The sequence below is a fragment of the Condylura cristata genome, unplaced genomic scaffold (genome assembly GCF_000260355.1).
Source record: "Condylura cristata isolate star-nosed mole 26May11 unplaced genomic scaffold, ConCri1.0 scaffold00001, whole genome shotgun sequence".
Taxonomy (NCBI): domain Eukaryota; kingdom Metazoa; phylum Chordata; class Mammalia; order Eulipotyphla; family Talpidae; genus Condylura; species Condylura cristata.
In genome coordinates, this window is record NW_004567102.1 from 34199901 (window position 1) to 34227567 (window position 27667).

The window sequence follows — 27667 nt, forward strand, 5'->3', positions numbered from 1 at the left end:
GATCACACAATTGGTAAGTGCATGGTAGAACAACTCCATACATTTCTGGCTCCAGAGTCTTGAATCTTATAATTGACACCACCCGGCCTCACTCCGAAGTAGAGGCTATAATGCTGACATTTCACAACACTCCCTGAAAAAGGAAATCTCAGCTTACTTTCCCAAACTCTTTCTCAGACTTCACACTTCACTTCATTGATTTCTAAAGTTGAGTGTAGAAATAAAGTGGAATACATGTAAAATTGGGTAAAAATGCAAAATTTGCTAAAATGGATCCTGGGAGCTAAACATAAGAATAACTTTTTTTTTTTTTTTAAAAACCAGTTCATATCAACCACTAAAAATGAAATAAACCTACAATTCGCTCAGGGACATCTGAGAACACTATTAACGACACTATTTGTATCATAAAAAACAGAGGAACAGGAAATAGTGTGAAGAATTAAACAAAAAATACAGTTCCAATATATCCTGATTTCTGTAATCAGTTCTATATTGCAAATTGCCACTTCATCACGGTAAATTTGCAAATGTATTGGGAAGTTTAAAAAGATCTTTTAACACCTGTTTTAGGATACCAACCTCCTTCTATTAGCCCCTTTGCACATTTAAGAAACATGATTCATTTACCAAGTCAGCTCAAGTTTTAAAACATGAATGCTTTCAGCAATAATTTTATTTCGCAGAATAAGGAAGCACAAGGGAGCTTCTAAATGTTGGTTCTCATTTTACTTCCAATTATTTCAAATATTTCAGATTATGCATAAGGCAATTTCCCTTCTGAAAAAATGCTAGATAAAGATATCCATGGGAATCTAAATAGCAGCAGCCTTTGTACATATGGTAATTTATGTTCTTGGGGGAACAATGAGTTGTTAAGTTAGGTGATGTAATATGAATTTGATTTTCTTATGGAAAAACTATGATAGTGAAAGGCTGTATAACTAAACCTATCCTGACTAACAAGTGAATATAAACACTGTATCTCAAAACTATCCTGTATAATTCCAAACATAATTCCACACATATGGCAATTAAATTTATAAGACTATGGCTGTTATTTGTTTTATTATAAAAATTAGAATGATAGAAGCAATACATTTTTCTTTTGGTCAGTGTCAGAGGTCCACTGTCCACACAAGCCAAAGCATGCTTCTTAAGGGCTTTCTTACATAGGAGGAGTAGCTTTGTAACGGCCTTGCCTGTCCTGCATGGCCCTAGTGTCTAATCCCATCCAAAAGACATGAACTGGATCTAACAGAACTGTTTCTCTCATCAAGGAACTGAGAATTTTTGGAAGAAAGGATGACTTAACCGCTTTTGCAGAAACAATTTTTTTCTAACCTTCTTATAATTAAAGAGCTAGATAAGAGCTTTCTATAACTAAAAACACAATTTATGGTTTTCTTAGGATTCTAGCTTCTCAACATCACCAGGTAAACTGTGAATCTTAATGTATAGGCCTGGATGTCTTCGGGGTAAAGATAATCAACAATTACTTCTTTAATGTTTTCAATTTGTCCTTCTATCCCTGAGTGCAAGTTCATACAACCAACTAGCTTTAAGACTTTGAAATACATGGGTGGTAAGATTAGAAGAGATTAATTATTAGTGCATTATTTAAACACTGTATCTCAACCTCACATCATGTATGTTATCTTATTACATATTGTATTACACATTTTGTAGTAGTAAAATGGATTACAACCAGTGCGGTGACTTGGTCTGTACCCCTTCTACCTTAATACCATCATTCTACTATTAAGAGATATACCTCAAAATTATTTTTTTAGGATTAATTTTCCCAGATACTCACTGAATCCTCTCAATATATAGATTGTTCAGGTCTTTTCTATTTCTGAAAAGTTTTCACAAATGTGTACATTCAGTATTCTTTTTTCTGTTTCTATATATTTTTTGAAATTATAATTTTGAATATCATTGTACCATTCTTTTGTTTTTCAGGAAACCTGATGATTTTATAAAATGACCTTTTCTTTCCCTATCCTTCATTGCCAATATTTCTCTTGAACCTGAATGGGTGACAGAACATATCACCTCAAAATATACCACTTTAGCAAAAAAAAAATAATAATAATAATAATTTTGAGGTAAAAATAATTTTGAAAAACAGAAAATGCAGTAAAACATTCTGACCATCCTTTTTCTTAAAAGCAGGAGATGAAATTCCTTTGTGAAAGAAGATTTACATTCTATCACAGAAGTCAAGAGAGAATGCTCCACAGACTATATTAAAATAATCATCTTCCTTTAGTCTCTACAAATTTCTTTTAGTCTCTACAAATTGCTACCACAATTTCCCCTCTTTGTACAAACTATGTATAAATATTGTATGTTCCTCCATTTCTTTGACTCTACTTTCTTTATGGGAGTTCCTGCTCTCTCAAATGGTATATAAATGTGTATGCTCTTCTTTTGTTAACCTGTCTTATGTCAGTTTATTCACCAAGACGAAATGAAAATTCTAAAATGGTAGAGGTAAAAGTTTGCTTCCCCTTCAGAGTCTTTTTACTTCTCTTCCCATTTTCATTTTTCTTGATTATTTTCCTCAAGCCTCATTAAATTTTTACTAGAGTATTATTTTCACAGGGCACTTTTTATTTTCATTTCTGAGGTAAATGTGTTTTCCTTCTAGTTCTTTTCTGAGTTCAACACACTCCTTTTTTATTTATCATGTTTTTGTCCATTTTGCATTTCTGATTTAGGCTGGTTTTCTATGTCTTCAAATACTTGCTTGAAAGTCAATTCTGTTTGGTGTGTACTTAAAGTTTTCTTTTCCTTCATAGTGGTTTTGAGGTAGAGAATTTTCCATATTTGATTTGTGTGATCCCTGACCCCCGCCCCGACTTTCTACAAGTTTCTCTACTTTCCTTATGTTCACTCTTATGATACCGAATCATTTTACAAAATTTCTGTTTTAAAAGGTTCCCTTTTCTGTTAGTCTAACAAAGTTCAGGTAGTTCAGTGGGTTTTTCTGTCAGTGTATTTTTTTGGGTAATGGAAAATGTGCTGTGAGCGTCTCATCATGTGATTCTCTTTTTCTTTCTTTTTTTAAAAAGATTTATTTATTTATGTATATAGAACTGAGATACAGGCTAGAGGTGTGGGGGCTGAGAGGATTCACCAGAGTCAGAATAGAACTGAGATACAGGCTAGAGGTGTGGGGGCTGAGAGGATTCACCAGAGTCAGAGTGGGGAGCAGAACAGGTAGAATGATTGAAATACACTGTTGAAGGGAGCAGTGAGCAAGACAGGAAAGGTCTGCTGTACTATGTGGGTCACTTCTGGGATCAGGGATCAAACTTGCACTGAAGCGGCTGTGGCCAGCTTGCAGTGCTGTATCCTAACCCATTGCATCACTAGGGAGAGCCTGATTCTCTTTTTCTTACAAAACTCTCAATTTCCCTTTCCCTCCTCATCATCTAATTGCTAAAAAGCATGCCTTTTCTTTTGCTCTTTTTCTCTCCCATAAGCTATACTTTGGAAAGACTGCCTAGCAGGTGGTGCCTATTCTAAATCATGCCTGTCCCTTTAAATTAGCGATCTTTTTAAATGGCATCTAGTCTTTTAAATCACACATCTCTCCCTACATATGCATGCTTTGATCTGCTTGAATATTTTTCTAGCATTTAAAATTTAGGCTAGATTTAATCTTCCCTGTAGTTATTTTAAATCACTCTTCCGCACCTTTGCTAGCCTCGTTCCCCTGTCTGCTCTGCAGTATTCTTTAACGGTTTGTTGTCCAAAAGCCTTGTGATAAGTGGAAATGGTACAGAAGACAGAAATATAAGTAAAAGAGAACTTGTTGATTTTTTTTTCTGTTTACTCACAGTTATTTTGTAGTTTCGGTATGCTTTGTCTCCAAATAATGCAAAAAGTACAGTTTTGTGTAGAATTTTCATAGTTGGTAAGTTTTTGTTTTTAGTTTGGGAAATTGATTACTACATGATTACTATTGTTTTTGGCTACCTGAAAACGTGAACAGAGCATCTTTAGGCTCTAGGCAATATATGAGAGGATGGAGAAGGATACAAATATTTCAATTTAAATTAACAGCCAGTTAAAGAAGAAAAAGCAAGGCTCAAGCTGACTGTCACCGTGAATGTGACATCTAGGAGAAAACAACTTACATTTGTGCATTCAGGGGCATATTCAAGCTGTGACTTCTCTCTGATTCTTGAAACCTAATGATGTCTACTTTGGGGAGAGGGGAGGATAAAAACAAACTGCTTACAAAACTTATAAAAAGTATCAGCTGCATAGTAAGACTCTCCAAGCCCCCAACACTGCAAATTGAAAATAATAGCCTACTGAAAGCCAAAATTTAATGAGTTCTTATATACCCAGAACAAGCTAAATTTAAATGGATATTTAATGCCAAATAGTAAGTTATGTTCTGAATATCATCACTAGCCCCCACCCCCCCAAAAAAACCATTAATAAAATGAAGCACAATTGAAAAATTCAGGGAATGATTGAGCTAGCTCTACTGTTATGAAACACAATTTCCTTTTCATTTCACCCATTAGGAGTACAAACAGCACCACCATCCATTTGCCTCTAGAAATCATTCTGCAATTTGTGGCCAGAACTGCTGGCAATATTTAGCATACAACTGAAAATTAGGGGATGTTTGATTCTATTATAATCTAAGGTACTTCACTCCCTTACCATGCTGTATCCATCCTGAACAAATTTGGTTCAAAGATAGATACACAATAGTGATAAAAGGTGATAACAATTACATTAATTTACAGAAATGACCACACCTTACCTTTATAGCTAGAATAGAAACTGAAAAATCCACACCTAGACATCACTGTAAACAGAGTATATAGAGAACAAAGTCAAAACATTAAAGACTAGTAGGAAGAAAAGAGATGGATGATCTCCTGATGACTAGAAATCTTACAATAGCTGTCTTAACGGAAAGAGAAGGCAGAAAGCAGTAAGTGATGGTTCTTCAAACTGAAGAGGGGCCCAGAATTCTGTACCTAGCTTAGCCATTATTCAAGACCACAAATGATACAATTTTGGACACAGTAAGACTAAGTTTATTGACCATCTGTGAAAGGGGTGTTAAAGAATATGGTATGCAAGGAGAGAGAAAAAACACAATTGACATGTATGTGATGAATATTAAAATAATAAATGATTTATTGTTTTTAAGTAAAACAAAGAAAAACATTAGTTGATAATAATGGGGCAGATATAGGATGAGGGTAAGAAATATGCTGAGTAGGCAATTTAAAATAAGGGGGTTCTTGTCTGTTGAAAAAATTAAAAAGATATAGAACAGTTCTGTTTTCACTAAAAGATGTTCAAAAACAAGAGGACAAGAAATCAGAGAAAATAAAAATATGATAACCAAAAAGCATACATTCTTCCAACAGTAGACAAAGTCCAATCACATCAGACATCATAATAATTTAAGCAGGCCAGTCTTTCTATGGCTTCAACTGGGGCTGTGTGCACTTGACAGTGAACTTAAATAACTTAAGGCAGTTTGATGAATGGGTAGAATACAAGACAACCTCTGGTGTATTGTTTGAAGCTATTATAACAAAACTGGCCTGTTGCTTTGACATATTGAAGTCTCTGCAATCTTATTCCAGTTTCTAATCTATAAAGAAGCATTCTTTAAGGGAATGCTAACCTTAGACTGGACACTAGCCTTTCTTATTGGGCTGATCTAGCTCACAAGTTCTCATACTTCTAGGTCTCCTTCAAGTTAGGGCACTAAGATTTTTGAGCTAGAGGAATAAGAAAACTGGGATTTAGGTGGGCAAATGACATGTATTCTCAGTCACACTGGTTGCAGGTATCATATGAGCCATAACCATAACCCAGAGCTTTCTCCCACTTCTACATCAGGGTTTCCCTCCCACCCCTACCTTTGTTACAAAGCAGGTCCAAAGAGTGAGGACTAAGAGCATAGTAAAAATGACTTCATTCTTCTTCCTTATTCTTTCTTTGACCTACTGTCCCAACACTCAACATTTTCTGTTCTAAATCTCACACCACTGAAGCAATCAGTCTTCTAAGAGGTACACCAGGCTCATTCAAGGCTTAGGGCAGTTTCACCTTCCAATCCCTCATTTCCTTGAAAGCTGGCATCCTTCCCAGGCTGCTGTTTCCCCATCTAGTCAGATAAGCTCTTGTGAGAAAGACAGTGGTTTCCTCTATGAGAGAAACAAGCTCAGTCATTTTAATCTAGGTACCAGTTTGTTTCTTAAAGACATAAATCTTCCACCAGGAAGTCTCTTGAATGAAGATAGCCATGCTCAGTGTGTGGAAAATAACCAGTTATCTTGCTTCTAACTCAGGTAAGGAAAGAGGCTCAATTAAAACAAAAAAAATTCTTGGCATCTCACAAATAAGATAAAGGGAATGCAGAAATGGAAAATTCCTAAGCTACAAATGTTTACACATGGAGTAGGATCCAGAGTCAAAAACAAAATGGTGAAGCCAAAAGTGGAAGACAAGTGAGGGAGGGTAGTAAAGGAAGGGGAGAAGGGAAGCAGAGAAATCGAGGACTGTCCAGAAACCATTCAAAATTTCTTTTGTTTCCTTTTCTTGAACACTCCGTCTACCTGACAGTGTTTTCCCTTGGCCAGCATCCACATAAACAAATGATCAGTCTGGAAAGCAGACAACCCTAGGACCAGACAGCTCTCTAAACCCATCATTCCTGACCCATCTGTGTAGCTGTTAGGAAGACCTTAAGACATTGATTCCACTCTCTTGAAGAGAAAAAAAAAAAATCTATGTAGTACATCTTTATGTTTTTCTTTAAACACTTTCAAGATGCTCAAAAGAAATAACCTATTCCTTTTATGGAAAAGTTGTATTACTCAGCCTGGGTGAATAATTAGGAACAGCTGCGATCAGACACGATGCCTGCATGCACCTACTATAAAAGGACCTTCACAACTTAACCCAACCTTCTGCTCCCCTATCCCCAGATAAAGAAATAAGGACCAGTACAGGCTACCTTACTAGACCAGGATCCTGAGTTCAGTGGGTGGCAGATCTAAGACTAGCCCTTGAGTGCCCTATGTCAGGATGAGCCACTGTGTTATCAAGCTTGCTATGAGGAGAAGCACTACAAGGCAGGTCCACAGAGTGAGAGGCCACAGAAACTGGAAGACACTGGGGTACTCGATGTTCAAACCAAATGTGGGAACACAACTTACAGAGGTAACTAACACCTGGATCCTCAAAACACCTTGGTGTAAAAGGGAGAAATCATGTAGAAAAAAAAAATAGTAAAAGATAAAATAGAAACTTCATCATGCCAGTTCAGTTTACTTGTCAGGGACTGTGCTAACTGCAGGTGAGTAAGAAAAAATGAATAAGAAGGAGAAAATAAGCTATATGAGCTAGCGACCAGATGTTTGTCATAACAAAAACATTTCTTGCCTTTACGTTTTTCATCTTAGCAGGAATATATTCATATAATAGCTTCTTAACTTGGTTCTTAAAAGTATCAGAAATACTTCAGATATGTGTTATAATGTGATTCCTGGGCTCTCCACTAGTTATTGAAACAGAATCTCATTGACTCTCCTCAGAAATATGAATTTTATTTACTTTTTAAGATTTATTTTATTTAGACAGAGTGAGGAACAGAACAGGTGGGTCTATTGGGGTCTACTGAAATACACTGCTGAAGGAAGCACTGGCAAGACAGGAGAGGTGTCCTGTGCCATGTGAGTCAGCTCCATGGCTGAGGTTGAACTCATGGTGCAGGGGCAGTGGATAGCTTCATTGTGCTGAAACTTAACCCCTTGCACCACCCCAGAAATCTGAATTGTAAACAAGCTTCCCATGGAAGCCAGGTAAGAGGAGGAGGGACAGGACAGAGAGGTGACAAGGTGTGGTGCTGGACTTGCAGGGGTGAGTGATACATGTGCACAAATGGAGGTGTGAAGTTGTACTCCCCAAATTATACAGCTACCTATATCACTGGCAAATTAATAAAATTTAAGACTTTCTTTTTTCCTATAATTTTCACCACTAGATGCAATCACTGGGCACATGCATAAAACTATCATCTGATGAAACTCAATTTACTAATCAGCATCCATTATGCTAGAGAATGTTACACTGGTCCTGTGTTTGGGACTGTGGTTCTTTAAAGTTATATTAATAAAAGGGATACTGTTGTTGCCAGATGGTAAAAATGAGATGTATAAGACCCAGAACTGTCAAGGAGAACCATTGGCACTTTCTTTGATGTAGTTGTCATGAATTGGAATATAAATAACAGAATCAGAAACAGAAGACCTAGGTCACCCTGTATTTTGATAGCTGTGTAAGTTTGTCTCTGTTATTTATTTTTCCATACCTTCAAAAAAGCAGTACTATGGGAATTTCTAAAAGGATCATATCTGTGAAAATTTTATTAGAAAAGTTTCAATTCTGGGGCTGTGTGCTCTAGAAAAACACTTTTATACCGTTTGGGTCCTAGAGCAGCATGTATGGAGCTAGAGTTAATTTAATAAGGTAAGATGTAGGACATCTTAGCCTACGCTAAGTGCTTAAGACTGAAATACTCCATATCTTTCAGTTGAGTGTTTCTAAGAAAGACTTCTCTTGGGCATCGTCCTGTAAGAGTTAACTGCAAGTTAGAAAAAAGACAGAGTTTGATCAAATGGCTTAATCTACTAATGGAATCCTCTGCCATATTAACTATTTAGTCAAGTTGTGTAAGCAATACTTATCCAGGGCCTTTTAGGCCTCTGGCTAATTCAGTGTGTAATGTATTCATTCAAGAAGTGTCATTCCTGTTGTACCATTCTGACCAAAGTGTGCCCTGACTAGCAGAAGAACTATCCAGTCACTATTAGAAGAAATATCCTCTTCACAATGAACCACTAACAAAAAGTAAAAGACCTATACAACAAGAACTACAAGAAGTTATTAAAAGACTTAGATAATGGCCCTCCCTGGTGGCGCAGCGGGTTAAAGCACAGCACTGAGAATCTAAAGCCGCTTCCGCATGAGTTCGATTCCCGCCTGCCCCGGAGGTGACCACATGGCATGGCAGACCTCTCCTGACCCGCCCGCTGCTCCCCTCAGCAATGTACTTCGTCGATCTGCCTGTTCTGCTCCCCACTCTGTCTCTGGTGAATCCTCTCACCCTCCGCATCTCTGGCCTGTACCCCAGTTCTGTATGAATAAATAAATAAATCTTTAAAAAAAAAAAAAAAAAGACTTAGATAATGACTTAAGGAGATAGAAAGATGACATCTCATGCTCAAGAATGGGGACAATCGATGTAATAAAAAACACTATCTTGCCTAAAATGATATGCAAAACTTATTTTTAAAACTTTATTTGCTAGTGGTTAAGAATGGTGGGTGTGCAGCCTGTCCCAATCCCAAAAACCCATAGGAGCCATCAAGACCCTGTCTCCATTTCTGGCAGCAGATCTTGGGAGCCAAACCTATTTCTAATGCAATGATCTTCAGTTCCCTGAGCCTCGTCTTATCAGCCTGTTTATCCTAAGTCTTACAGCCTGTTTATCCTAAGTCTTACAAGGGCTGGCCTTTTTTTGAGTTTTTCTCACAAGTACAGAACTCCAGTCTGTAGTTTCAATGCAGATACCTATCTGTACGCAAACCTGTTGGCACGTTTCCAATCTGGACCTTACCTATTGAGCTTACCCAGTCTCAGCAAGGAAAAATGCTGTTATTTCTGCCCCTAAGTATGTGTTTCTTAAACTCTGTCTTCTCCCAGCTCAGTCATTTGGATTTCTGGAACATTAAATGGCATACCAGGATTTTACTATACATCCATTCAGCCATCTAAACCATCCATCTGATATTAGATATTTCCTATATCTAACCACTATTTTAAGTTAAAATTGGTACAACATTGAACAAAAACAAATATCCTCCTTTAACATGTTCGTAGAGGGGAAAAAGGCAAATACATGAATACCACAATTTTAAATAGTCAGAAGTTCTACAAAAAATAGAATGAGGCCCCATGTTTATTGTGGCATTATTCATTGTGAGCTAAGCTATGGAAATAACCTAGGTACCTATAACAGAAGAATGGATCAAGAAGATGCGGTATATATCACAATGGAATACCACTAGCAATCAAAAAAGGTGGAAGATGCCATTTGTGACAGCATGCATGGAGCTTGAAAGGATAATGCTAAGCGAAGTAAGTCAGAAGGAGAAAGATAAATAACAGATGGTGTCACTAATATGTGGAATATAAAGTAACTAAATTAATAGATAAGACAAGCTGAAAAACTAATGCTTAACAGCTGACTACAGAACTAAGATGTCAAGGAGGGAGGAGGGCAGCTAGAGGAGGAACAGGGAGAGAATGTAGCTTAATAGTCTGTGGTCGCTATGGATGAGTTGGTGGTGAATGTAATGTGGTGATAATTCCTCATGAGGATACATCAATGTTACCTCAGTTAACAATAAACAAACTTAAAAAGAGAGACAAATCATAGTGAATGCAATGGTAAATGCACAATAAATGAAATAAAGTAAAACACGGTGGTTATAAAATAACAGTGATGAGAAGAGGGAAACGCCGTGAAGGGGGTCAGGTTAGGACTTATGGGGGAGGGGACACCTGGCCTCAAACCTGAAAGACAAGAAGGGCCAGTCACTGTACACAGAGGGTCTGGTCCAGAGTGTTCTGATGGCAGGGAGAGGAGACAGTGCAGAGACCACAGCCAGAACCAGCTTACTGTGATAAGAAGTAGGAAACAGAGGTCAGTGTGGCTTGAACAGAGTGAGAAGGAAAGAGGAGATGAAGCCTGAAAGGGAGGAAGGGCTTGGTGTTGTCAGCCATAGAAAGATTATTGGGCTTTATTTTCATTTCTACTGAAGTCATGGAAGAATTTTAAGCAGGGAATATGACATGCTAAGTCCTTTCTTCTTGAGCTTTGTCAGCAGCTACAGTAAGAGCTTAGCAATACATCATTGACGTCCAACCAAATCCCACATTCTGTTTGCTCAGCATCACACTAGGGATATTAACATACTATAACAGGATGGAAGTTAAAATTGTAACAAAATCACCGAAAGATATCCCTATAGGTCTGAGAGAAATGTCATACTATAATTTAAGAGGTTACAGTTTCACATATGTTAATAGCACTAATTAATAAGATAAAGCCTTCCTTTTGGGATTTGGCAGTGAGAGTAGCTCAAACAGGAGAGTCATTATCCTAAGGAACCTAAAATAACATTTTATAGAAAAAGTAGCATTGCTCCCAGCTACTGACTCCGCCTGGAAAGCAAGAGAACTGGAAATGAAAAGATGGTATCTTTATCAAGTGTCATTTTACTAGTTTAAAACTCTTGCCAAAATAGCTTTTTTTTTTAAGCATTACAGTGAGTTTTCAATTGAAGAAAATTAATCCCCACTATAGGCAAAAATTAGCAGCCCATTCCTCGCCATTGTAATAATTGATTAAATAGGGGTTATCAAGATGAAAAAGCATAGTATCTCTTTCTAATTCTGACAGACACCCTCTCCTTCACTGATCCTTATCGAATGAAGCCCTGTATCAGGAAGTTCCTGGCATGTTCCTGATAAGAATGCATCTTCCTGGGGTAACAGCAGGGACAAAATCTCGCTAGCAGATGTTATTCACGAACTGTGCCAACTTTTTCCGTGCCTTTGAACCTGGGAAAACGTATGTGCCTGTGACAAAAAGATTCAGCAAATGGACTGAGCAAGATGAAGTACAATTACTGATAGAGAAGGACGTTCGAAAATTAGCATCCAAGAGCTCTGCATTAACGGTGCTGAGAGAACACGGATGCCAAGGCTGGCCAGGTGCTTACATCCACAGGTTTACATGAGCCAGAGTTGAGAGCCTTGAAGAAAACACACTCATCTCTCTCATAGAGAAGAAATACATACTGGTCTTTCCAATAGACCACATTCAGTTTAGATTATTTTTACCTGTAATTCTTTAAGACTTGAGGTAAGTGTACCTTGTGATGAAATTGTCAATTTATACCACACGGACGATTGTTCTATTTCCCTTAACATGTTAGAAAATTCTCGAAGTCGAGTCATCTCCCATGCTCCCCACTCACCCATTATATAAAAATTTCAAACAGCACTGGAGGAAGTGAAATAAAAAATAACTTTTCTAGTCTTGCTCTCAGAGATAACTACTGTATTTCCCCTCATTAAAAGTTTATGATTTATAAAAACTTTTCAGTGTTCAATCCAGTGAGCAAAACTTAAGATATATGGATTGATATAGAGAATTTTACATCATTTCTGGTTTAGGGCCATGTACAAATAAATAATGATAGATTACTATAAAATAATAGGTATGTGGATGTCCAAGGAGATAGTGTCTACTTCCACCTGCTGTCATATTCCCTCTACCTTCTGGGACTTTAGAGAGGGATCATCTGGGTGCAGATGGGCACAGATTGGCACTTGAGCCCGACGAGTTCTGTTCCTAACATGCTAATGTTCCCTGGCTACATCCCTCTGATTCTCTAGATCTCCACTTTGTCTCCTACAGCAAGGAGACAGTTTTCTCTAATATCTCTTTAAAGTCTGGAACTGAAGTTGCTAGTAGAGTCAGGGAGAACAAGGCCAAAATCTGGGAATTCCATTAAGAAGAAAATCAGGCCCTCCCTGGTGGCGCAGCAGGTTAAAGCACAGCACTGAGAATCTAAAGCCGCTTCCGCATGAGTTCGATTCCCACCTGCCCTGGAGGTGACCACATGGCGTGGCAGACCTCTCCTGACCCGCCCGCTGCTCCCCTCAGCAGTGTACTTCGTCGATCTGCCTGTTCTGCTCCCCACTCTGTCGCTGGTGAAGCCTCTCACCGCCCCTGAGCCTCTGGCCTGTACCCCAGTTCTGTATGCACAAATAAATAAATCTTTAAAAAAAAAAAAAAAAGAAGAAAATCACAGGGACAACCAATGTGACAGATGACCAGGAGAACATGGAGGCAATTTAGATTGGAGCAGTTATTTTCTCAGTTCTCTGAGTTGTGATCCCAGGAAAATCTGCATCTTGTACTTACATAACAGAGGTGAACTGAGCAACAGATACTGATCCAGAAGGTATTGTAACATCTATCACAAAACTTCAGAAGTAGAAGCAACCGTGTTTACTCATTTCTCAGCAAATATATGTGGCCTTGTCACCTGCCTTTGAGGGTTCTTGAATGTCTTCCCATTGCTAAGAATCACACAGATTGTTCAATTACATTCAGAGGCCATCAGGTCAGAGCTTAATTATCATATGCAGCATCACTGACAATGGTCAGCCTACCAGGTAGAGGTGCTTTTCTGTTCTTATTGTATCCTTTCTCGGGAGCACAGAATAATGGGGAAATGATGAGAGAGGGACTAGGGAGGAAATGGAAAGGTGCCGAGCATAGAGAGGATCCATTGCTGTCAAACATCCATTTGGTTATCTGACTGCAAACTAACAGTAACAAAACTGCTGCTACTGTTGCTAGAAATAGTTGAAAATCCTTGTTTTAGGGTAAATCTGGGAAAGAGAAAGAGACAATCATCATCTTCTTGGCCAGATATTCTTACCATGTCTCTTGGCAGGAAAAGATGGAGATCAAGAGAATAAACCCTGGAGTTAGAGAGAATGGGTTCTTCCACGTTTACGCAGCTACCTGATTAGTTTTGAGCCTTCATTTGTTCATTTCTTAAAAGAGCTCAGACAAGACAACACAAGTGACTATTATCATTATCCTCTGAAGCTCTCGGTTTCCATGGGCTATCTCTTGTAAAAGTCAGAATCCTTAAAACACGGCTACAATCACACTCTAGTAAAGGAGTTGTTCCTTACCTGAAAGGAATTCATATAGCGAAGGGATGGAGGCAGAGTGGCGTTATTCATGGATAAGATCAACAATAGCTCCAGGCAGGTGGCAGAGGGCAGGGTTAGACAGTGAACACTGATGTCACCTTCCCATGTGCTGGTAAGCCTGAAACACATGATTGTGCTAAATATCATAACTGTATCTGACCGGAATTATTTAAGAAATCTGAAGTAGAAAAAGAAAACTTCCAGTTGTGGGAGGGAAATACAATATATAAAAAATAAAAATGAAATGTATTAAAGACCAGAGTTAATGTCTAAGACATTTTTACTGTGTTTTGAGTGTAAAGCAGTGGATGATACCACTTTTTCAGTTCAATATTTCCTATACCAAGTTTAAAAGTCATATTAAATGCAGCCTTATTTGGGAGGGATATATTGTGGGGAATGAAAAGAGCTACCACATCCTTCAATTCTTATGTTTTAGGTCCTACACTACATGTCATAGCTTGTTCAACCCTCATCTAGCTGAGATGTGAATACTGTTAACCCCCATGCCGATTCTACATATGTGGAAAGGGTTTCTGACTTAGAGTTGCCTTGAATAGCAGGCATGCTTCATCTAGTTCAGTGACTTTCAAACTTCTTAAAGATAAAAGAATCCTTTTGTGGAAATATCTTGTCAACGCCACCATTTATAATGGAAATTCAGCAGAGCTTCTCTGTTGAAGGGAAAGGGCTTTCAGGAGGCCCCCCTTCTGCTTCCAAAGCATCCAGGGAAGCATCTCTGCTAGGTCCTGTGACACCTCTTGGAAAACCCCTACAAATTGTCAGATTCCCTCTTGATGAACTTCTGTTTGTCCCGCAGCACCTAGGTTGTCCTTTCTTTAGAGGATAACCTTCCTGTTTCCTACCTAAGAATTAACTGCTCGTCTTATACCTAACTTAATCTATCATATCACTCCCCATTATCCTACTTGTGTCCTTATTTGGGCTGTATCAATATCTCTGAATCGTCTTAGATCAGAAACATGCAGCCAAAGCTTGTCGGTCCTTTCACTTTTAACCCATATGGAAATAAAGATTAGAAAGCTGCCCCTGCTGTTTTTCCTCAGACACACTAAGGTATTACCATTGTACTGACAAAAAATATCATGTTTGTATGTTTAAGTTTTCCAAATGTGTATCTTCTACTCCACCAACCACAAAAAGCCTCAAGAAGATTATATTCATTCTGATTTAAAAAAAAAATATTTATTTATATGCCTACAAGAACTGAGGTACAGGCCAGAGGTGCATGGGGTGAGGGAGCAACAGGGTGAGAAGTTTCACCAGAGACAAGAGTGGGGAGCAGTACAGGGCAGACTGACCAAAATACATTGCTGAAAGGAGCAGTGGACAGGTCCGGAGAGATCTGCCTCACCATGTGGGTCAGCCCCCTGGCCAGAAACTGAACTCATGCTGCAGTGGCTATGGAGAGCTTCACAGTGCTGTGCACTTTAAACCACTGTACCACCAGGGAGGGCCCTTTACATACTTTCTTTTTTCAAGTGTTATTTTTATAACCAGAAACAAAATGTAATGTTATGGTGATAATGTGTATCTCATGAAAAGGAATGTTTACATGCGGCTCAGCTCAAAAGAGTCAGCATGCTAGTAAGTAGTCATGGTGTGATCTGTTAAATAGAAATTAAAATACAACTGCACTGTTCTGTCGCTCATCAGTGAGTAATTTTGAATACGCATTTTTGGAAAAGCCCAGCTTCCTCAGTAGGTTCTGGAATTCATATGCCACCTATCCAAACCAGTAAAATTCACAAAAGAATAGTCCTCACACTAATGGTAAAGACACAATTCGCTCTACATGTTATCCATAATTCTATGTAATTACAAATATCTGCATGGTATGTGAATACAACATCACTTTTTTTTTTAAATCCTCAAAGTAATGTTGCAATTTAATGCATTTTATCCCTATTGAGGCTCAAAAAGGTGAAGAGTACTTTCCTGGTCATGTATCAAGTGATGGAAAAGAAACTCAAACATGATTTCGTATCTAAATCCCATTCTTATTTTAATATACAATAACCAAGGCAAAAGCATATTTGATATTTTTAAACAAGTTCTAAGTTTTAGCTATCACAGGTGGCACAGTGGGTTAAAGCACAGCACTAAGAAGCTAGCTGCAGTCTCTTCAGCACAAGTTCTATCCCCAGTTCAATCCCCGGCTAGGGAGGTGACCCACATGATGCAACAGACTTCTCCTGTCCCACCCACTGCTGCCCTCAGCAGTGTACTTGTAGATCTGCCTTTTCTGCTCCCCACTCTGTCTCTGGTGAATCCTCTCACCACCCCTGTACCTCTGGCTTATATCCCAGTTCTGTATACATAAATTAATAAATCTTAAAAAAAAAAAAGATTTAGCTATCATAGAATACATAGCTTTAAAGTAATTTGAACCTTATTTTTGAAATTAGACAAAACATGAGAGGGTTAAAATTTCTGGCATTCGGCCCTTCCTGGTGGCAGAGCAGATTAAAGCACAGCACTAAGAAGCTTAAGCCACTTTCGCATGAGTTCGATCCCCCCCTGCCCCGGAGGTGACAACATGGCGTGGCAGACCTCTCCTGACCTGCCCGCTGCTCCCCTCAGCAGTGTACTTTGTTGATCTGCCTGTTCAGCTCCCCACTCTGTCCCTGGTGAATCCTCTCACCCTCCGCATCTCTGGCCTGTACCCCAGTTCTGTATGAATAAATAAATAAATCTTTAAAAAAAAAAATTCTGGCATTCATCTTGTCCTTCCTTCTCCCACAGTGTATTTTTCTTAAGTACCAGGATTTATTTTTTCTAATGTTAACTTTCATAAATATTTGCTATAATTTTAATCACATAAAATATTAGTTTAAGGGCTCTCCCTGGTGGAGCAGCGGGTTGGAGCACAGCGCTAGGAAGCTAAAGCTTCTTAGTTCGATCCCCACCCCAGAGGTGATCCACATGGCGCGGCAGACCTCTTCTGACCACCCACTGCTCCCCTCAGCAGTGTACTTCACATATCTGCCTGTTCTGCTCCCCATTCTGTCTCTGGTGAATCCTCTTGCCACCCATGCATCTCTGGCCTGTACCCCAGTTCTGTATGCACAAGTGGGTAAATCTTTAAAAAAGAAGAAAATACTAGTTTAAGCACTGAATTTATGTATATATGCAGGTAAAAATGGATACATAAAAAGTTTTGGAAAGTTAGAACTGGCAATAAGTTCCCCTAAAACTTTAGCTCATGTTTTCATACTGTTTTATTTTTAGTTAGAAAGAAACAAAGATGAGAGAGAAGGAGGAAAAAAAGGGAGATTGTCAAGACACTTAAAATTCAGCTTATCTGAAAACAATCACTAAACTCATTTTGTAGAATTTAGGTACTGTATTTAGGTACTGAATTTAGATTCAGCTAGAGGTGATACCCTATTGAAACTATCCACCCATACTTAAATATCAGTATAAATTTCTGTTAATAATATAAACATTTTTAGAAACATAGGATTCTAATAATCCAGAATCTGGACTATTTCTGGTATTTCCTGCAAGAGTATCCTCTTAGACCTCAATCAGTAAAGTCACTATAAAATCAACTGGAATGATTTCAAGGGGAGCAACAAACTAAGTATCAATTGAAACCTATTTCGGTGATTTTAAAATCCTGGGAAAAAGCTTTCCTAGGAAACCAATGCTGTCAGCCAGGTGACCTTACTCTAAAAGACCAAAATGCAAGCAGAGGACAAGCTATCCTTATTTCTAAACTTATGCCTGATAAAATTCTCCAGAGAAGCAACGATGGCCTATCTATTTTTAAAGAGACAAGGAGAAGGGGAGGGGAGAGTCACTTTCCATCACTTCTAACAAAAAATGGCGAAAGTGAGAGAGAATTAAATACTAATCGATACAAGAAAGAACTGGGAGAATGAGAAGATGATGTAGTCATTAATGTAACACAAGTGAAAATGACAGAGATGCCACAACACTTCCAAAAATGAAAACACTACAAATGAGCCCGACATACAGAAAAGAGAAGAAAAAGTAATACAGTATAGGAGAATTGAAGATGGAAACATTTAACTGAAGTCTCATTTTTAAAATATTTAGTAGTTGATTTGGACATTTCAATCCAAGAAGGAAAGTAAACAGGCTATTAATTTTCAAATACAATATTGTTCTTACCTGCAGATTTTTAAAATACAATTTAAAAGCTGTAACAATGGTAAAACCTATCCATTAAAGCTGTCAAATAGCAAAACAGGCAATTGAGCACAGTAAGTATTAGAATACTTAAAAACATACAATCAGAATTTTAAAAATGTTTATGAGGTGCCTAAAACATAAAAATATGAAACAACAAAATGAACCTGGTGTATCTGTTGTGATAAAATAGTACTAACTCCTTCATATTTAAATATTTTTATAAGTCCTAGTTCATAAAATAAAACATAGAAAATGTGAAAAACAATTACTACTTACAAATTTCAAAATAAGAATAATGAATGAACAGAATTTCTATGAAATTACAAGAAAATTTGAGCTTTCAAATCACAATGACAAAACTGTTCTTCAATTCTCTTTCAATTAAGGGACACTTAACAGAAGGAATTTAAGTACGTAATTCCTGAAAGCTGTATTATTCATGTTTTGCACATAAGACTTACAAGCTTACAGGTGATATCTCTCCCACAGAACATAAAATAGTTCTGCATTAAATAAATCAATTAAACAAACAATGCGGCTCAAAATGAAGTGCATTAATTAGTGGCAAAAAATAACAAAAGATTTTTTTTAACACAAATGTATTTTTGCAAGACATCAATTACTGAGAACATGGAAAGTAAACTGGCAACACTTTTAATGTAAATCCATCCTTATAAATATACCCGTTAGAAGCTTTATAACTGCATTAGAAATGTAATAATTTGAAGACATCCATCTAAAGAGAACAGTCATTCCTTGAGACTTGTCATTATCTCTTTGTTGGCGAAAATTGCAAGTGCACAAAGGTATATTTGGAAGAAAATAAAGTTAAAAACCTATTTTATACCATATTCAAAATTACATTCAAGATCCATTAGTCATAAATTTAAAAATATAAATCAATAAAATACTTCTCCAGAAAATCTACAGAACTATATATATATATATAACAAACTCATAAGTCACAGATTTTTATAATTTGTAAAAGTTGTATTGATAAACAAAATAATACATATCATATATCATAGAGGGGAGAAATTTTCTGACAAAACTCCCATATATTTATAAGAGAAGGACAAAGAACACAAACTTTTTTTTTTAAAGATTTATTTATTTGTTCATACAGAACTGGGGTACAGGCCAGAGGCTCAGGGGTGGTGAGAGGCTTCACCAGAGACCAAGCGGGGAGCAGAACAGGCAGATCCACGAAGCATACTGCTGAGGGGAGCAACGGGCAGGGTAGGAGAGTTCTGCCATGCCATGTGGTCACCTCCGGGGCAGGCGGGAATCGAACTCATGCTGAAGTGGCTTTAGCTTCTCAGTGCTGTGCTTTAAACTGCTGCGCCACCAGGGAGGGCCATATGTCCTCCTTTTTATATAAACTTATATGTAAAATTTATATATACTCATTTTCTCTTTTTTTACCCACTTAACAATGTTTTCAAGATTCATGAACTTCAGAGCAAGAATTAATGCTTTTAGGTGAAAATCTTATTTATCATTTATCATTTTTGATAAAATATTAAACACCATTCCATTTTTAAATTCAGTCTCAATATATAACTTTGGATTAGACTGTTAGTAAGTATAAACACATAGGACAGATTTTCAGAGGTTATATAAGAGATCTCCAGGCTCACCTTTCACCAGATTCCAAAACCAGAGTAAATCAATTGAAAAAGAGGATGAGAAATGCACTTCCAATCCTTTAATCATCAAGTGGAATTTATACCAGGGACATGTGAAAATCAGTTAACATAATTTACCACATCAACAAAAAGAAAGATAAAGACCATATGACCATATCAATAGGTGCTAAGGAAGCACTTGTAAGATTCAACATCCATTTATAATGAGCAGTGTCAAAAAGTGGAGATCAATGGCTAACTTATCTTTTCATAATAAAAGTCATTTATGAAAGACCCATAGCTAATATCATTCTCAATAGTGAAAGTATTTTCCACTAAAATCTGGTAAAGACAAGTTTGTCCACTATCACCACTACTATGCAACATAATATAAAAGTCTTAGCTAGAGCAATTAGACAAAAGAAAGGTAGAACAGGAATCCACACTGAGAAAGTTGAAGTAAATCTATCATTATTTGCTGATGATATAATATACACAGAGTAACCTAAAGAATTCAATGAAAAACTAACTGAAACAATAAATCAGTTCAGCAAAGTGGCAGGTTATAAAATCAGTACATAATCAGTTGCCTTCCTATATAAGCAATGAGCTGGAAGAGAAATTAAGAAAATGATCTCATATATAATCACACCAAAAATAAAATACCTAGGAATAAACCAAATAGGAGGTGAAGAATTTGTAAAGAGAAAAGTATAAGATGTTAAAAGAAATAGAAGACATAAAAAAAATGGAAAGATACTCCTGCTGATAGATTTAAAAATTAACATTCAAATAGCCAACCATCCCAAAGTATTATACAGATTCAATGCAATCCATATCAAATTTTTAATGGCATTCTTCAAATAGATCAAAAATCAATGAAAATCATACTGAATCTCAAACGATCCCAAATAACCAAGGCAATCCTAACAAACAAGAGAAAAAAATGATGGCATCATACTTCCAGACTTAAATTTATACTATAAAGTTATAGTAATTAAAATAGCATGGCACTGTAACTGAAACAGAGATGAATAAAATAGAACTGAGACTCCATAAATAAACCCACACCTAAAAAGACAGTTAATATATGACAAAAGAATTAAGACTATACACTAACACAAGGAAAGCCTTTTAAATAAAAAAACCTAAATGTCCAAAAATAAATGAGTGGTTCAAGAAAATGTGGTATATATGGAATATTACTTAGCAATCAAAAATCTAAGCTCTTACCATTGGCACAACATGGATGGAACTGGAAGAGATTATACTAAACAAAATAAGTTAGAAGGAGAAAGATAAGTACTCAATGGTGTCACTTTTAAGTGGAATATAGAGAATCAGAAATAGGGTCAACTAAAGTCAACTTCAAAACTAACCAGCAAAAACTGTGGCATTCAGTGAGGAGGATAAAAGAGAAGTGTGAAAACAAAGTGTGGAGTGTGCACAATGGTCACTAGTGATGGGAGCACCATGGTAACAACACTTGAAGGGGAAATCCTATACTTCTAAAACACAAACAACAAATGCTAACCAATGCTACCTCAGTACAAATAAATTAATATAAAATAAAAATGTGTTTGTATTAACAAACTGACAAATTTGGTGGTTGCTATTCATAGGATACTTTAGACAACAAAGAACAAAATAATACAAATAACTGACAGGCGACACAAACAGGCATATATACTTACACTTAAGAAATGATGAAAACATATTAATAGAAACATGGAGGAAAAGAGGGTTTTCGTTTGTTTAAGTACCAGGGAAAAAGCTGGCATATGAGGACTAGAAGGTAAAATTATTTCAGGTGATTTCCATAAACTTGGAACAAGGAAAAGTATGTTACTTGCCTTGGCACTTTGTGAAAACAAACTAGGAATGTGATTTTTTGTGTGAGTGTGTGGGAAGTCAGTATCTAACCTTACATTCAACTAAAGTTCATTTACATATTTGTTACATCCAATAAAATCATAATAATGGTTAGTCTGTGGGTGCTCTGAACACATTAGATACTGCAACCCAAGCAGGGTCAGCTTAAATCTAATCAGATCAAACATCTGTCTTAACAATTGGGCTTCTCCAAAATTAAAATATTCTATTCCTGACAGTGCTTAGTAACTCAACCATTTAAACAGCTGCTTAAGTTTAAGAGTTAAAACCAAGTGTACATACAATCTTCTTCTTATTTGCAACTGCAGATCCTTTCAGAATAGAAGTTCCTAAACTTGTATTATTTTGACATTTTCTGACCTGCTTAAAATTGTATACTTACACTGCCTCTCCTCTGACCTTCAGCCAGTATTTTTGCTATCATTGTCTTTTATGGTGTTTACCCTGTCTCCTTCAACCATAATTGCCAGCTGGTAGCTCTGCAATTTCCCAGAAATCACCTGTGTACTTTACACTTATCCTCTCTATTATCCTGGAAGCATTTTCACTTCCTGTGAAATACAGATAGTAATTCAGAAGTCTCCAGGCGCCACTAAGTGATATATTATTTCCAATGACTTATATTAGTGCTGTTATGGTTAACAGTTGAAGTGAGACTCTTAAAAATAATCCAAAAATGTTCAACAGCTAATAAATTTTTTGGACACTTTATAAATGTCAAAATTCTGCATTTGGCACCATTTGGTTTACGTATGTTTGTCCAAATTTTTTTTTTTTAAAGATTTATTTATTTATTCATACAGAACTGGGGTACAGGCCAGAGGCTCAGGGGCGGTGAGAGGCTTCACCAGAGACAGAGCGGGGAGCAGAACAGGCAGATCAACGAAGTACACTGCTGAGGGGAGCAGCGGGCGGGTCAGGAGAGGTCTAGCTCGCCATGTGGTCTCCTCCCGGGCAGGCGGCAGGCGGGAATCGAACTCACACGGAAGTGGCTTCAGATTCTCAGTGCTGTGCTTTAACCCGCTGCGCCACCAGGGAGGGCCCTGTTCGTCCAAATTTTTTATACTTAAATATAGCATAGAAATTTACTCAGCTACAATCACATAGCAAAAATGAAATGTTTCATTTGTCTCTATCTCTAACAAACCATTCTATCCATGCATTTATGCATTTATCAGCCCACCTTGTTTTGAACTTTCTCCCAACTGGACTGGACGCACCCAACATAAATTAAGTGAGATAAACACTTAAAGTCTGCAGAAGATTTTGTCCCTGATTTTGAAACACTTACTTTCACCTTCATAATGTCCTCAGACCCTACAATTGTAATGCATTACAGATCATTTAAAATCCTAGCTCCCAGGGTCTGTCTCATAATAGATTGACTGCAGGACCCAGACTCATCAAATCAGAACATACCTTCTAAGAGCCTGAACACATTTCAAGATCACAAATTTTTTCTGCAGCAGTTCCAGTTTTTCTGCTAAGCTATGTACAGGGTGATTGTGGCACATTAATCTTAGAAACAACCTCTCTCCCATGCCCTACTTATCAGGGGGGAGGGCAGAAGCCAAAGATATACTTTGCAAGTAAGTGCAGATGCCAAAAATAAAAAGGTGCTTAGACCTTGTACCAAGCACCACTGTCCTGGGGCAACTCCAGTGGAGACATTGGGGTACTCTGTGAAACAAGGCTGCAGAGCTTGAAGTCATTTGAGTTAGTCATGTCAGACTCTAAATTACCTCCGTAGTTGAGTCAATTTTTTTTTTTTTAAGATTTATTTATTAATACAGAACTGGGGTACAGGCCAGAGGCTCAGGGGCGGCGAGAGGCTTCACCAGAGACAGAGTAGGGAGCAGAACAGGCAGATCGACGAAGTACACTGCTGAGGGGAGCAGCCGGCGGGTCAGGAGAGGTCTGCCACGCCATGTGGTCACCTCTAGGGCAGGCGGGGATTGAACTCATGCGGAAGTGGCTTCAACTCTTCAGCTTCTCAGTGCTGTGCTTTAACCCGCTGCGCCACCAGGGAGGGCTGAGTTAAATTTTTTTAATTAAGGAAGACTTTGAGTCACTGACTCTGCTGTCACTCTCCCATTATCATGTCAGTGCAACTAGCCCCAAAGTCTCCTAACTTTATTTTTGACTCAGTCTGTAGAACGGTATTCATTCTTCCAGCTTATAGTATTGTTAGGATCAGTTTTGCTTTACAGGGCTAAACATAGAAAAGTTTTCATTTTTAATAAGAGCTTAGATAAATAACCCTAAATCCCAAAGGGCCTCGTTAAAGCAGTCTCATAAAAGTTTTACACTTGCATATGAGTTTGAAAAAAAAAAATGTCTACCTAGCAGTTTGAGCTCCTGCTGACTTCTCTAGCCTTGGGCAAGTTATTGTAGAAATTTATATGTCTTGCTATCTCAGATGATTTAGAGCAGTCTTATTATGATAAAGCACCATGAAGTACACCAAATGAAAGATGTTGTTCAAACAAAAATCTCAATTTTAAATACAAAATATACACAAAATGCACTCATCCATGTATTTAAATAGTATTAAGGTTCTGATACATTACGCATCTAACCACATATTTTATCCTCAGAGTCTAGGACATGAAAACATATTTTGTACTAGGTAATTTATTTTCCCTCTCTTTTCTTTTTTTTCAGGAGGTCATTTCAATATATTCTGAAGCTACACTGAAGAATTAAAGTTGATGCAGCAAAGTTCCAATGAAATTGGAAACAAAATCAAGACCATAAGTAGTGAACAATGTTAACATTTTATGACCTCCCTTATAAGAATTGGGAAGATCAAGAACGACATGGTGCATTTAAAAGTTTAGAGAAACATTGAAAGCAGAACAGAATCTTCTATATCCAAACTATGAAACACCAGAGATGGCTTTCTAAAAATGCTTTTGAACCCAGCATATCACCTTGCAATATGGTTAGTGCTTATTAAATATTTGCTAAATAAATTCTTAAAAACCAACTTAGAGATTACTTTCAGACATTTTTTTTTTTTTTTATCTAGCTATGAGACAATTATCATTGATGCTGCTCAGTCCTTGGAGTCAATGTCAGGAATCTTTACCCAATTCTGAATATTTGTAAGATTTTTAATGATAGAACCTCAGAATAGAAACCAGTCTGAGAATAAAGTCCTCTTTAATATCCCTAATATGCAATGCAATTGTATGGTCTTTGCAAAAAAAAAAAAAAAAAAAAAAAAAAAGAAGAAGAAGAAAGGAAGGAAAAAACTCCAGTAAGAGCAAGAGTCACTTTACCTACTACATGAAACCTACTCTTCAGAACCTGCCTTATTCAGGAAAATCTGACATCTTAACACTTTCTCTTGATTTTTCCCTAAGTTAAACATTCCTCATTTACTACCACTCATTTCTTCATATCACCTGGTCAAGCTTCCTTATCAGGGTAGTCTTTCTTCTTGGTGACCAGGTATTAAAAAGTCCTACTGGGATCACTAGTGCACAATAAAAATTTGCATAGATTCTTATAAATCATTTTGCTGAAGCTTTGTAATGACACTGAAAATATCATTTCATTATTACCATTTTATAGGTAAGCAAAGTGAAGTTCAGGAGGTAAAATGACAAACACATGATTTCACAGAAGAATGCATGACAATAATAAGCAGCAAACTTCAAATATCACATTCCCATGGGAAAAACCAGAACAGAATACATTCAGGTGAGTTTTTCAATCATGAATATGACAATATGGTAAGGTTTATTAAAATGTGGGAATAGGGCTCTCCCTGGTGGCACAGAGGGTTAAAGTACAGCACTAAGAAGCTAAAGCCACTTCAGCCTGAGTTCAATCCCCCCTACCCCTGATGTGACCACATGGCGCGGCAGACCTCTCCTGACCCGCCTGCTGTGTACTTCATCAGTCAGCCTGTTCTGCTCCCCATTCTGTCTCTGGTGAAGCCTCTCAATGCCCCTGCATCTCTGGCCTGTACCCCAGTTCTGTATGCATAAATAAATAAATAAATAAATAAATAATTTTTTTAAAATGTGGGTATAGGATGGATGTTCAATACATTATAATGTTGGTCAGAACTTTTAGGGAATTGGCTAAAAATACTTTGAGAGACTGCTCCCTCATTGAAGCATGACTTCTGAGAAAGCAAATATTCTTTCACTGACATAACCAACAATATAGACAAGAACTCTCGAACAATTAGCTTTGAATACAGATGAATTTGGGAACTGTTCCTCCCTGCTGAGGTCATTAGCCAGAGTTCACATGAGGTCTACATGAATATAGGCACATCCTAGAGATGTTTGCAGTTTCAGTATCAAGCCACAGTAATAAAGTGTGTTTTGTAATAAAACAAGTCATACAAAATTTTTTGGTCCTAATGCATAAAACAGTTATGTTTATACTTTAATCTATTAAATGTACAATAATATGATGTTTAACAACAACAAAAAGCATGTACTTTAACTTAAAAGTACTTTATTGCTAAAAAAAATGTTACAATTATGTGATCCTTCAGTGAGTTGTAATCTTAGCTGGTGGGGGTGGAGGTCTAGTAAAAAAGAAAAAATATCTGCACAGTTTAACAAAAGTAGTAGGCTTGTGTATATCAAACCTCAGACTGGAAACAGAGCACCTGTCACACCTCTTAGTGACAAGAGCATTCACAGAAATATCCAAAATGTAAAGGAAACAAACTAGACTCCAGTACTTTAAAATTTATTTCATTATAGTGTATCATTTATAAATCAAATTTATAAGATTCTTCCAGTAAAAAAGGAAATAACAAGTCAAGACAAATACAGAGAAAGCAAGAGCTTCTTTATGGTAATAAAGTATAGTCGGCCTTTCCTACTCATGTGTTTCATAGCTAATGAGGCTCTGTTAACAGCTTAAGGTCCCTGTGGTTTTCACCCTGATCTAAAATCACAAACCCCTGCCCTCTGCTCTATAAATCTCATTTCTCTAGGAGGCTGTCTAGATAGCCACTTCTTCCAGGCCAGGACTGTAATTACTCCTATGGAGTTTAGAGAGTAAGTGTTAATGCATTGTGTACATGTAAGCCTGCTAAGTGATAATGTAAGCATGTTCACACCTGTTAGAAAGGTGTGTTTTAGCTACTGCTCTTATGCCATAAGAATGCTAACCCCACCTCACTGTTCAAAAGTAAAGATCAACAAACTTGTTCATAAAGGATAAGATAGTAAATATTTTTGTTATTGTGGAACATGTCACAACTATGCAATTTTGTTGTTGTATGGCAAAAGAACCCATAGACAGTATGATAACAAGTGTGTTTGAATAAAATGTTACTTATAAAATCAAGAGAAGTAGAGGGTCCTGGAGTTTTCCTGCTGGCTAGTTTGTCCATCCCTGATCTAAAGTTAGCAAGTAAATTTCGAAAGAGAAGCTCCCCATATAACTGTGTAAAGTCTTTTTAAAATTCCAATTCTCCAATTCAAATTTTCAGCAGCAAATAGGCACTAATTATTTATATATTAGCGATGTTTCATAGTATGAACCTTCTCTCTCTCTTCTCTGAACCTTGTCCTCTATTCCTCTTAATCAAATACAGAAATCCTTTTAGAAATGGAGGGAAAGCTTTGAATCCTCATCAAGAAAGAAAAGACACACATGTAACTGAGACTAATTTTTTTTTTGTCCCTTTTTATGGTTCAGAGATACCCAGAGATACCCTGAAATTTGTTGGAGGTGAGGGCAGTATGTCAAGGTCTTCAAGTTTCTGTCTTACCTCTTCTATTAGTTACCTATAACTATATGGTGGCAATCCTATAACTCAGCAGCTTAAAACAAACATCTCACAGATGTCACAAACATCTGTGAGACAGAAATTTGGAATCAGAACAGTGGCTCCAACTCAGAATTTTTCCTGGGGTTGCAGTCAAGATGTCAGCAGGTATCTATAATCATCAGGAGGCCTGATGTTGGTCTCCAGTGTCCTCCATCTGGTAGCCTGGTTCTTTCAGGGCAAATGATCAGAGACCAGAGCATGGGGGAATCCACAGTGTTTTAAGACCTATTCCCAGACCTACTCCCAGAATTCATATTCTACCACATTTACTTCATGCTATATACTA

The 27667-nt window shown here is 37.2% G+C and overlaps 1 protein-coding gene across 1 annotated transcript in view; it reads right to left on the reverse strand.

Moving 5' to 3' along the window:
* UBE3D (ubiquitin protein ligase E3D) overlaps positions 1 to 27667 on the reverse strand; it is a 106641-nt gene that overhangs the window by 34013 nt on the left and 44961 nt on the right. The window contains exon 9 of the mRNA XM_012720487.1: positions 13846 to 13984. Coding sequence (XP_012575941.1) covers positions 13846 to 13984 — 139 coding nt within the window. The remainder of the gene's footprint in view (positions 1 to 13845; positions 13985 to 27667) is intronic.